The 13,173-nt window shown below is 38.6% G+C and overlaps 1 protein-coding gene across 1 annotated transcript in view; it reads left to right on the forward strand.

The window, feature by feature from the left end:
* Positions 1 to 13,173, forward strand: part of Pigu (phosphatidylinositol glycan anchor biosynthesis, class U) — an 89,202-nt gene that overhangs the window by 11,764 nt on the left and 64,265 nt on the right. The window contains exons 2-4 of the mRNA XM_005384827.2: positions 1,340 to 1,404; positions 9,620 to 9,679; positions 10,677 to 10,739. Coding sequence (XP_005384884.1) covers positions 1,340 to 1,404; positions 9,620 to 9,679; positions 10,677 to 10,739 — 188 coding nt within the window. The remainder of the gene's footprint in view (positions 1 to 1,339; positions 1,405 to 9,619; positions 9,680 to 10,676; positions 10,740 to 13,173) is intronic.

Here is a 13,173-nt window from a genome sequence, read left to right on the forward strand (position 1 = left end):
TTTTTTGTACCAGGAATCGAACTCGGGACCTTGTGCTTGCCAGGCAGGCGCTTATGCCCCTGAGCTATATCCCTGGCCCTTTCTTCGTATATTTTGCTCACTAATTTTAGTATCCTATGATGATAATTGCCTTTCAGTTATTATTGCAACTCTATCAAATGAAGGTTTTTTTGTTCTACCAAATATAAATCTTTTCATTTACATTTGATACTTAGAATGCTCTCTAAGGAGAAGTCTCTTTTCTGCTTATTTAGTTATTTATAACACAGTATACGTTTTACCATAAAGTGGTCCATTGTAAGCCAGGCTTGGTGGCTCACACCTATAATTCTGGGACTCAGGAGGCTGAGGGTGGAGGATCACCTCAAGTTTGAGGCCAGCCTGGGCTACATAGTGAGTTCAAGGCGTGCCTGAACTACATGGTGAGACCCTGTCTCAAAAAACTAAAAAAGAAAACAAAACAACTATCATTTTAGATGCTAGGTGGCACATGCCTGTAATTCCAGCACTCGGGAGGGTGAGACAAGAGGATCACTGCAAATCTGAGGCCAGCCTGGGCTATGTAGTGAGCTCAAGACCAGCCTGGACTACATGGCAAGACCCTGTCTCAAAACAAAAATGAAACGATACAACCAAAAGGAAGATAAAAACCATCATTTAGGTTCAAAAGGCTCACAACTAAAAATATATATTGCTGTGCAGAAAAGTTAGTACAAATGTAATATATACCAAGTGATGTATGAGAATAACTGTCCATTTCCTCACTCTGTGGGCATTTATCACCAGCTTTTGGAATGGGACAGAATATACATAAATAAAACATTTCTTTAGGGTGAGTGGAAGTTACAAGGAGGTAGAAAGAAGTTTACAGTTTAACATATAACTTTCTTACAGTGAGTGCTGCCCCACAGTGGAAAGGGTGCTCTGTGTGTGTGTGTGTGTGTGTGTGTGTGTGTGAGAGAGAGAGAGAGAGAGAGAGAAAGAGAGAGAGAGAGAGAGAGAGAGAGAGAGAGAGAGAGAAAGAGTTCCTCATTCTTGGTAATGTTTAAATCCAGACTTAAAGCCACTTGCTGAGGTTGAGGCAAAAGAGGTTAAATACTGAGGCCTTCTTGGTCCTGGGAGTATGTAACATCTTAGTTGTTGTTTTGAGACAAGGCGTCACTATGTAGTTCAGGCTGGCTTTGAACTCACTATGTAGCCCATACTGGCCTTGAATTTGTGGCAATCCTCCTGCCTCAGCCTCCTGAGTAGGATTACGGGCCTGCCCGGCTGTAACATTTTAGTTTTTGACCATCTATTGCTGTCTCTGAAGTCTGAACTTGGGTGTCTTACTTTTCAGTGGTCGAAGGCCTTTCACTATTGGACTTGGGAGTATCTCCATATTCTGGAGCAGTATTTCATGAAGTAAGTGTTCTTGTTTTCTTTTCTGGGTACTGAGAGTAGTTAATAGTCATAGATACCAAAGCCTGACCTCAGTTTTTGTACAAACATTTTAAAAAGTCTAGTTTTGAAAAACATATTTAGAAACAGCCCTTTTTAGATGTCCTCTGTATAAGAAGGAGGTTTCACAATTAGAGTGGAGATGATTCAGGAAAAGATTGTAACTTGGGGAAACAGATGTGGCTTCTGTAGAAGTGACTATTTTTAATGGCAAATAAATTGTAACAGTTCCCAGTGCATGAATAGGTTGTCTGCTAAGTGGCTCGTAATTGGTTCATTGAAACTTGCTTTCTTGTGAAAACTACAGCAATGTTTGTTTCTTAGAAAGCCTCCCAAAGCTTGCTTAACCTGTAAAATTAGACTACAAAGACAAATAGACAAATCCACAATCATAGAGATTTCAGTATCTCTTTTTCAAAAGCTGATAGAACAAGCAGGTAGAAAATCAGTGAAGATACGGGCGACTTTAATGATGCTATCAAACAACTTACCTGAAGAATACTTCTTCAACAACAGAAAAATATATATTTTCAAGTATATGTGGAACATTTGCAAGATAGACCATATTCTGGCCCATAAAACATGCTGTATACCTTTAAAAGGATGTAAGTCCTATAATGTCATATAAAGTATATTTTCTGTCAACAATGGAATTAAATAAAAAATTAATAACAGAAAGATATCTGGAAATCCCCAAATATTTGGTAACTAAGTAACGTATTTATAAGTAACTCCTGGATCAAACAACAAATCAGAAGGGAAGTTAGCATTTTTAGAATAATGAAAATGAAAACATAACCTATTGAAATATGTGGAATGTTACTAAAGCAGCACTTAGGGAGAAATTGGTAGTATTATGCTTATGTTAGAGAATAAGAGGTCTCATCAGTGATTGCAATTTCTGCGTTATGAAAGCAGGAAAAGATAAAATTGAACTCTAAGTAAAATAAATGAAATAATGAAGATCTGAGCAGAAAATAGATAAACAAAAATAAGGTGAACATTACTGAAATAAAGGTAGTTCTTTGGGATGAACAGTAAAACTGAAACTTGGGAGTGGTGGTTATGTTCACTGTCTCGATTGTGAAAGTTTCCTGGGTGTACAAATAGGTCATATCTTGTAATATAAGCAGCTGCTTTGAAAATAACAATACACAATGTACTAACTTTTGTTACTCTTCTAAAATCTTGTTTTGAATTTTTTTTTTTTTTTGTCTTTTTGAGACAAGTTCTCACTATGCAGTTCAGACTGACCTTGAGCTCACTTTGTAGCCCAGGCTGGTCTCAAACTTGCAAGGATCCTCCTGCCTCAGTCTCCCGAGTGCTGGGATTACAAATGTGTGCCACCACACCCGGCTCTTGTTTTGAAATTTTATACCATTATTTTTATTGTTTATTTTCTTTTCTTTAACATAAATATTTTTTTAAAATTTATTTTTCAATTGGAAGAAGAAACCTTGTGAACTTAGACACTTTCATATGTACTATATACTTTATGCTTGTGACTTTTCTACAAAGCTAAAGTTAAAAAGTATTATTTTAATTAATAGCAAGTACATTTAGAAAAATAAACCTGGGTAAAAAGGTAAAGAGTGGTGGGTATGCCTATGGCTAGTGTGTTCTGAGAAGGTGCTCTGAAGAAGTGAAATTTGAGTAAGATCTAACTGAAGTTAGGAATCAGGTTATAGAGTGCATTTTGTAAACATGGGTGGGTAAGAGTTTGGATTTTATTTGTAGTGTGATGGGATGATAACTGAGGCCTTTTAAATTAGGAGCTAATAATCATATTTATAATTTATGTTTAATATTTCTGTGGGTATTGTGAGGGAAATTGACTACAGGACAAGAGCTAAAGCAGGGAAAATGGCTAGGGTGCTGTTGCAACCATTTAAGCCAGATGATAGTTGCTTCATACTAAGACAATAACAGTGAAGATTTGTTTGAGACGGGGTCTTTTTTTTTTTTTTTTTTTGATTTTCCTCCGGTACCGGGAACCAAACTCATGACCTTGCGCTTGCCAGGCAGGTGCTTTGCCGCTGAGCTAAATCCCCAGCCCCGAGACGGGGTCTTAAAATGTACTTCAGTCTGGCCTTCAACTCACCATGTAGCCTAGGCTGGGCTATGTACTAGAGGCTGGCCTTGAACTTGCTTATGTAGCCCAAGCTGGCCTTGAACTCACAGTGGTCCTCCTGCTTTATAATTTAGAATGGTCTTCAACTAAATTATACTACTACAGCCTTCCAAGTGTTGGGGTTATAGGCATGAGCCATCACACCTGGCTCCTAGGCTGGCCTTGAATGCTCAGTGATGCTTCTGCCTCAGCTTCCCAAATCTGGAATTATAGTCATGCACTACCAGTGGAGAAGAAAAATCTACACAAGTGAGACAAAAGAGATTTAGTAACCACAGATTAGATTTTGACTGTCTCTAACAAATGTTTCTGTTTTCTGTATTATCAGAATCAAGTTCTGATAATAAAAATTGTGACCTTATCCACCCAACTGGAAATGGTCACAGAGATGGAGGTATAGCATAAACACACATCACGTTCAGCATACACTTTACTGTAATAGTATGGCATGTAATTCAACTGCCTGTTGTGTACATGTTAGTTTAATATGGAAACCAATCTATTTGCAGATAAGCTTTCAAGAACTGTTTGTTATAGTGTCTGTGATATTTAGGGCCATTCTAAATTATCTGAAGCGTCAAAAAATTTTGATAGGAACCTTTTTTTTTTTTTTTTTGGTCTTTTTGGGACAGGGTCTCGCTATGCAGTTCAGGTGGCCTTGAGCTCACTTTGTAGCCTAGGTTGATCTTGAACTTGCAAGGATCCTCCTGCCTCAGCCTCACAAGTGCTGGGATTACAGGGCTGTGCCACCATGCCTGGCCATATATAGGAGGCTATTGATAATATAAATATTGTGTTACTACTTCCAACAAAGATAAATGAAAAGCAGAATCCATTTGTAGATAGTTGTAATGTTTTTAGAACTTTGAAAGGCAAAATTGATATCTCTGTTTTCAAAAAGAGATGAAAAGTTCATCTCAGGTAGCTAAAATGTGAAGTTTATTGTGTGCGAGGCACTGTAAGTACTTTGTACATATCACCTCCCTCAATTCTCTTAAGAGCCCTGTGAAATAAGTTTCTATTCCTAGTTTGGAACAGAGGATCTGGCTCCAAGCCTTTGTTCTTTCTACAGTGCTAATTTGTTCTCATTGAAGAGTCTGTCAGTGACTTTTACAGTGTTACAGGGCACTTTTTTTTTTTTTTTTGTCTTTTTGAGACAGGGTTTCACTATGCAGTTCAGGCTGGCCTTGAACTTACTTTGTAACCCAGGCTGGTCTCAAACTCACAAAGATGCTCCTGCCTCAGCCCCCTGAGTGCTGGGATTACAGGCGTGCACTACCATGCCCGGCTAGGACACATTTTTGTATGTGGTTAGGGCTTGGAGAAAGGTGCTCCTGAGTTGCCAGCATGGGTCACTGAAACTTTTTTTTTTAATATGTATATACTAGGATATATAAAAATGAATTAGATCTAAATTCTAGAACTGCAAAACATGTTAACAAAGTAAAAATGCATTTGATGCTGGGTGTAATGGCATATACTTGTAATTCCAGCTGCTTGGGATGCTGAGGCAGGAGGACCACAAATTGTTTTTATTAGCTATTTTTTTTTTTTATTGGTACGTATTTGTCACACAATAATTACATTCATCATAGGGAATTTTTACGTGTACATAATATATTTTAGTTCTTTTTTCCCCATTTTCCTCCTCTCCCTTCAATCCTTTTTCCCTTCCCCATTTACACAAGCTTTGGAGGATCACAAATTTGAGGGCAACTTGGGCAATTTAGCAAGACCTTGTCTCAAAAAATAAAAAAGAGCCAGGTATGGTGGCACATCCCTCTAATCCCAGAGTTCAAGACAGGATGATTACCACAAATTCAAGGTCAGCCTGGGCTCCATAGTGAATTCAAGGCCAGCTTGAACTAAATAGTGGGACCCTGTCTCAAAAAAACAAAAAATAAAGATAAAAATAAAAAGGACTGGGGATGTAGCTGAATAGCAGAGCATTTGCATTTAAAACAAGTGTGAGGCCCTGAATTCAATCTTTAGTACCATCAAAAACAAAAAAAAAACAAAAAAACAAATTTCACAGATTTTACAAAGCTAAAGAGAAGATCAATGATCTGAAAGCTAAGGTCTGTAGAAAATTCCTAGAGTGAAGTCTGGAAAGAAAAAGATGGAAGCTGGGTGCAGTGGTACATGCCTGTTATCCCAGTTGCCTGGAAGGCTGAGGCAGGAGGATGACAAATTCAAGGCTAGCCCCAACAATTTAATGAGACCCTGTCTCAAAAGAGAAAGGACTGTCATGTAGTTCAATGGAGCATTCCTAGATTCCATTTCCAGGAATCCCCCCCAAGTAAGAAAACAGAAAACAAAGAAAAAGCCATAAGAACCCCATGAGATACAGTGAAAAGGTAAACTGTCTCTACCAGTAGAGTTCTTACAGTGGGGGAAGGGACAGAATGAGACCAAATCAATATTTGAATGTATTAGAGGATGAAAATTTTTTCAAAACTTACTAAAGATTTCAATTGAAATTCCCTAACCCCAACAGATCCTATATGGAGTTAAAAGTTCAGCGGTTTCTCTCTCTCTCTCTCTCTCTTTCTTTTTGAGACAGGGTCTCACTGTGTAGCCCAAGCTGCCTACAAACTCACAATGATCCTCCTGCCTCAGCCTCCCGAGTACTAGGATTACTAGTGTGCAGCTCAGAGGTTTTTCTGTAATGTAGCAAGTGGCAAAAGTACTCACCTATACTCCAAAGTCTCATGTTATGTCATAATCTATAGATTCACCACTAAAAGAATAGTGGCTAGATGTATAACTGACAAGCAGTAGGGGAAATTTTGGAAAAATAAATCAATGCAGAAAAAAAAAAAGAAAGAGAATACAACAAGTGGACAATAGAAGGTGGTAGCTGGGCCTGGTGGTGCATGCCTGTAATCCCAGTACTCAGGAGGCTGAGGCAGGAGGATCATTGGGAGTTCGAGACCAGTGTGGGCTACAAAGTGAGCTCAAGGCCAGCCTGAACTACATAGTGAGACTCTGTCTCAAAAAGACCAAAAAAAAAAAAAGGTGGTAAACTTTTACACAAATATATTAGTAAATACTGTCGGATTACTCATCCATCCCTGTCCAGGGTGAACAGGTCCGCAGAACGAGGTATCTGTGCATGAAAAAAAAAAAGTAAGAGAGACAAGAAAAGCAAGAGAAGCAAAAGTCTGGGATCAAGGGTCGTACAGCCCCTTGGACTGCAGCCCGGATACCAATTTCAGTCACCTTTTATTGAGCGAGAACCAAAGGTGTAGCTAGTACAAATGGGATAGCAAACTTTTGTTTTGTTTTGTTTTGTTTTTTAGCAAGGATAATTAAAGGATTATCCTTCTCCACATGTAATCCAAGATACGCCTGTAATCCCAGCACTCAAGAGGCTGAGACAGGAGGATCGTAAGCTCTGGGTTAATCCGGGCTGTATAATGAAGCCTTATCTTAAGAAACTCTAACAGATAATAAACAAATCATTGTGTCCTCAATGTATTTTTTTTTTTTTTTTTTTTTGTTTTTTCTCTGGTACCAGGAACCGAACTCACGACCTTGCGCTTGCCAGGCAAGCGCTTTTGCCGCTGAGCTAAATCCCCAGCCCCTCTTCAATGTATTCTAAACAAAGAATGACCTTCTCCACAAAATACAGTTAATATAAATAGATAAAAATCCAGCTAAAAGATAATGACTGTCACACTGGGCTAAAGAAAAAGTTACATGTTGCTTTTAAGAAACATATCTAGGGCTGGAGGTGTAACTCAGTGGTAGAACAAATGCTTACCATGCACAGTATGCTGGATTCAATCTCCAGCACAAGAAAATAAAAACAAAACAGAAATACATCTGAGATATAAGGACATAAGTAGAAAGTAAATAGAAAAAGCTATACCATGCAATTATGCAAACATTGCCCGAAGAGACTCATATAGCTGTACTAATATCAGATAAATTCTCATATATGCTAGGCAGGCACTCTATCACTGAACTATGTCCTTTTTTATTTTGAAGTAGGGTCTAAAAAAAAGTTGTCCTGGCTGGCTTTAAACTTGTGATCCTCCTCCCTCAACCTCCCAAATAGCAGGGATTATAGTCATGTGGCACTGTGTCTGGCAAGAGAACTATTTTGTAATAAGATCCTTCCACCCAGAAGACATAGTAATTCTACACAGAGCTGCATCTAACTACATAGTTTCAAAATATATAAAGCAAAAATTGTATAGTAAAAGAACCAGACAAATCTGTAGTCATAGTGGAAGATTTTTAATACATCTCTCTCAGTCTGTAATAGAGCAAACACCCATCACCACCAAAATCAACAAAGATGTAGAAAACCTGAACAGATCATTAATAAACTTAACCTGAATGTCACTCTATAGAATGCTAGGCCCATAAATGTTAGTGTGTACATTGTTTTCAAGTGTACCCAGGTCATTTACTGGCTAAGTCATGGGTCATAAGGCAAGTCCCAACACATTTCACATGACTGAAATCATACAGTATATTTTTTTATGACTGTAGTAGAAATAAATTAGAAACCAGTTATAAAAACATGAAAAGAAAACTTCCAAGTATTTGAAAATTGAATCTTGTATGTTTTATTCTTTTTTTTATTGTTCTTTTTGGTGCTGGGGTTGAACATGGCCTCACACATGCCAAGCACATGCCTGCCACTAGCTACATGCCCAGTCTGTACCTTTTTTTTTTTTGTCTTTTTGAGACAAGGTCTTGCTATGCAGTTCAGGCTGGCCTTTGAGCTCACTTTGTAGCCCAGGCTAGTCTCAAACTCGCAATGATCCACCAGCCTCAGCCTCCGAGTGCTGGGATTACAGGCGTGTACCACCACGCCCAGCTCCAGTCTGTACATATTATTTTACTTTTTTTTCTTTTAATTTTTGAGACAGGGTCTCACTATGTAGTTCAGGCTGGCCTTGAACTCACTATGGAGCCCAGGCTGGCCTCGAACTCGTGGCAGTCCTTCTGCCTCAGCTGCCCAGATGGGATTACAAATGTGTACCATCATACTGTACCATCGTGCCCAGCTTATATGTTTCTTTGAAGGGTACCGGAATCGAACTCAGGACCTTGTGCTTGCCAGGCTTATGCCACTGAGCTATATCCCCGGCCCCTCCAGTTTATACGTTTTTAAGTAGTGTCAATTTAAGGAAGAAATGCCAGTGGAAATTTGAATATATCTTCATGTTGAAAAAGCCTAGCTTTTCAACTTGTGTGATACTGCTAAGCCATACTCAGAAGAAAATGCATTGCCTTAAATAATAAAAAACAAAATATTGCGCACAAACTTTTGTTAATGAGACAAAAATTTACATGAAATGGACAAGTTCCTAGAAAAACTAATCTAAACTGACAAAAAATGCAGGAAATTTGAATAATATTTTGTCTGTGAAAGAAATTGAATCTGAAATTTAAGTTTTAAAAAACACTCAAGCCGAGATGCCTTCATAAGGGAGTTTTCTCAAATCTTTGAGGAAGAACTAAATTATCAGACAATAGAAGGAAAAACATTGCCCAGTTCATTTTGGGGGGTCCAGTAACCTTGGTCCCCTGTGGAGTTCCCCTTGATTATCAGGTGTGTGTTTTAAAACTAAAATTAACCTCATAGCTTACTGTATTAACTGTTCCTAAACACATATTTATTTTTTGAACCAGGATCATGCTACATTGTCATGCTGGCCTTGAGCTCTTGGGCTCAGGCAGAATCTACTGGGTTCAAGCAGTCCTCCTGCCTCCGTCTCCTGAGTAGTGGAAATATAGACATATACCACCATTCTAGACTAAGCACATATTTAATACACATTAGGTTTTGTTGATTCTCTTTACTCAATTCAACAAATAGTGGCAGTGGGATAAAATGACACAGGGTACTAATTTATTCTTTCTCAGATGTACACTGGTCAATTAGCATAGGACAAAAAAGTAGCATAGGACAGTATTCTAAGAAGGAAAACAGATGAATAGTTTTTTCCCCCACTCCCAACTCCGAAAGCTGATAATTCATAGTAAGGTTTAACTTGATTTCTTTGCCTGTGTGTTTTTTTCCTGCAGACTCCATTAATAATATACCTCTTCCACTTCCTAATTGACTATGCTGAATTGGTATTTATGGTAAGTAACCTTTCAGATAAAATCAGTACATAGGTATCAGTAATTTTATAGCTTGTTTTTAAGAAAAAAATCTATTTTAATAATTTGGGAACTCTCAGAAAATAAAGGCAAACACTTGTGTCTTTAGCTTGAAATTGTGACTGGTTGTTCTTGGTTTTTTGTTTGTTTGTTTTTGAGACATGGTCTCGCTATGCAATTCAGGCTGGCCTGGACTCCTATGTAGCCCAGGCTGGCCTCCAACTTGCAGTGATCCTCCTGCCTCAGCCTCCCGAGTGCTGGGAGTACAGGCGTGTACCACCATGCCCGGCTGAAATTGTGGCACTGTGGTAGTATAGAAGTATAAGGACCAGTTTCTGATTTTGTTCAACCTTAATTCCCTATTCTTCTTTAGAATTTGGTTTCTGGACTATGTAATCTTGAATTTTACAACAACAAGTTTCTATAATTGGTTTTAATTGTGTCAATGTGAAGATCCTGAGTTTCCTAAGTGCTTTGCCAAGAGTCTGTAAAGAGGACATAGGCCTGATGAGACTTTCAGAGACAAGAATCTTGAAAATGGAGATGACTGGGCTATATTTTGAGAGCCTGAAGGTCTAGGGTTAAAGAATCTGGGTCAGAAAATACTCAGGCAGTCTGTAGGTTTCTTATTAATTAAATAGCTGCTATTTATTGAGGACCTACTATGTGCTGGGCACTGGACATATATGAGGGTTGTAAAGCAGTGGATATTATTCCCATTCTTCAGAAAACTTAAGTAACTTGCAATTCTAGAGGAGATGTCGGATCTCAGATTGATGTGGGCCTCCATAGATCCTTAGTATCAGGGTTTTCCAGTAAGACCTTGCCGAATAGCCCTTCTGTTTGAGTAGTCAGTGAGGGCTGAAGTTTGTTTGGATTGGGCGATCCACTACCATCTTAGAACTCCAGGGCTGGCAGCGTCCCATTACTCCTGCACTAACAGAGTTTTATTTCCTATTCCTTGTCTTTCATTTGACAGATAACTGATGCACTCACTGCTGTGGCCCTGTATTTTGCAATCCAGGACTTCAATAAAGTCGTGGTAAGTAGTTAGTGAGTGGGACAAGCTGATAGAATTTGGTAACCCTCTCGTCTTCGTCTTCGTTACCGCAGAGAATCAAAGGTCACATACTTAAGAATACAACGCTTTAAAATGCTCAGAAGCGGGAGTGGAGCTTCTGGTGGTTCAGCCAGCCATGGCATGACAAGCCCGAACCCACAAGACAGCTTTACTAGTCCATACAGAAAGGTCAATGTAATCTGTGTAGCTTATTAATATCCACACAGCTGTGCAAGTTGAGACTTTCTAGAATAGAGCTGAATGATAGTGATGTTAATGAGGTCCCTTAAAAATTTTCCATTCCTTTCCCCAGTTTTTCCTTTCAAAGGAAAATGAATAGAGCTTTTAACTCACTGTGTTAGGCTTATCTGATGTAAAATTGGATCCCCAGTGTTGATTCCATTTTCTTGCAGAGTGATTTTTTTCCACTGGTGCTGGGGATCGAGCCCACACCTGTGCATGTTAGGCAAGTGCTCTACCACCGAACTGCAGCCCCAGGCCCAAAAGAGTAATCTTAATTAGAAATTTTGACATGTATTAAATGCCTGTTGGAAGTATTGATATGAACCTTAGTCTTAATCCATATGTAATAGCCAAAGGGAATTGTGTAGTGGAATTGTCCTCCTTTTCCTGAGCTCTGAGTGAGTTAACAGTTTAACCATGTGTACTATCCATGTAGTTATATTACAATATATATTTTGTTTTGTTTTGTTTTGGCTGGAGCCCTCCTTGATTGGTTGGCAGCCACTGAGAGGATTTAGGCTGGGATGAGATAAGGCTGTATCTCATTGGCGTTGCCTACTTGTGGTGCATTTTCACTTGTGTTACCGAGTAATAGAACCAGACGTAGCAGTCTGCCTTTCTATGGCACTGGTCATCAGTAACAAATAGAGCTGGTGGATTCTGTGATTTTAGACTTCAGAGCATATCTATATGAGGGTTCTTAATTTGGGAGTTAATTTATTAGTTTAATGAATCAATAAAACCCTTGAAATGGTATGAAAAATCGTATGTATATGTGCATGTGTCTTTTTCTACCCAAATGTCCATAGCTATTATTGGTGCACAAAGAGTCTTTGATTCCTTTCTTAAAATATTAAGAACTACACTTCAGAGGTTTACTATCACTAAGATCACCTGGTGTACGTCTTACTAATGGAGCATAACTTAAAATTTTAGAGACTGAGATGAAATGCTGCTGCAGGATTTCCTGTTACTGATGAAATAACTAAGAGTGATATTCATAAACTGAGGAATTCAGAGATAAATTAGCAGTGGCTATTTTCTTCCCCAAGATACGTTGTATATGGGTCTCAAAGTGTGGCCCCTTAGAATGCTCGTTCAGTATACACGAGGCCTGTGGTTTGATCCTTAACACTGCGTCCACGAAAAGTGTGGTGTAGTGGCACACACAAGTAATCCGGGAAGCAGGAGAATCTCAAGTTTGGGCCCAGCCTCAAAATCTCTAGACGCTGTCTCAAAATAAAGAATTTGTAAAAGGAGCTGGGAGCATAGCTCAGTGTGAAGGCTTTGAGTGCAGTCCCCAATAGGGGATGGGGTAGGAGAGATACAGGTTGTGTAGGGAGGCCACAGTCTTTATTTGAGGTTTTATAAGCTAAAGTATCTAAGAATGAAGTGGCATGATATCTTTTTTCTTTTTTTAAAAGATTTTGTTTCTGTAACTTACTATTTTTATTTTGTTTTGTTTTGGTTTTTTTGAGACAAAGTCTCGCTATGTAGTTCAGGCTGGCCTCAAACTCACTGTGTAGCCCAGGCAGGCCTCAAAGTCGTGGCAGTCTCCCTGCCTCAGCCTCTCAAGTGCTGGGATTACAGGCATGCACCACCATGCCCAGCCTCTACAGTTTATTTTGAAATGGGTTGGCCAAAAAAAAAAAAAAAAAAATTGTGTGCAAGTATATATGTGGTATATATATATAAAAAAAAGAAGTGTGGCAAAATGTCAACAAGCTGTTGGATCTAGCTATTTATTGAATTATTATTTCAACTTTTTTTTTTCTTTTTTTTGGTACCGGGAATCAAACTTGGGACCTTGCGCTTGGCAGGCAAGCGCTTGTGCAGCTGAGCTATATACCCGGTCCTTCAACTTTTCTGTAGTTTTAAATTTTTCAATGTAAAACACTGGGGAAAGTAAATTTGTATATATATGAAAAATATGTGATCTATCTATCTGTCTTTATGTATATCTAAGGGAGGATTAGTAGCTTTCATTTAAAAATACAATCAGCCACATCTTTTCAATCAAAATGTAAAACTAAAGTGTTTTAATGGAAGGGGATTTTTTTTTTTTTTTTGTCTTTTTGAGACAGAGTCTCGCTATGCAGTTCAGGCTGGCTTTGCTCACTTTGTAGCCCAGGCTGGTCTCAAACTCGCAATGATCCTTATGCCTCAGCCTCCC

This window comes from Chinchilla lanigera, unplaced genomic scaffold, assembly GCF_000276665.1.
Source record: "Chinchilla lanigera isolate Chin_1 unplaced genomic scaffold, ChiLan1.0 scaffold00021, whole genome shotgun sequence".
Classification (NCBI taxonomy): Eukaryota; Metazoa; Chordata; class Mammalia; order Rodentia; family Chinchillidae; genus Chinchilla; species Chinchilla lanigera.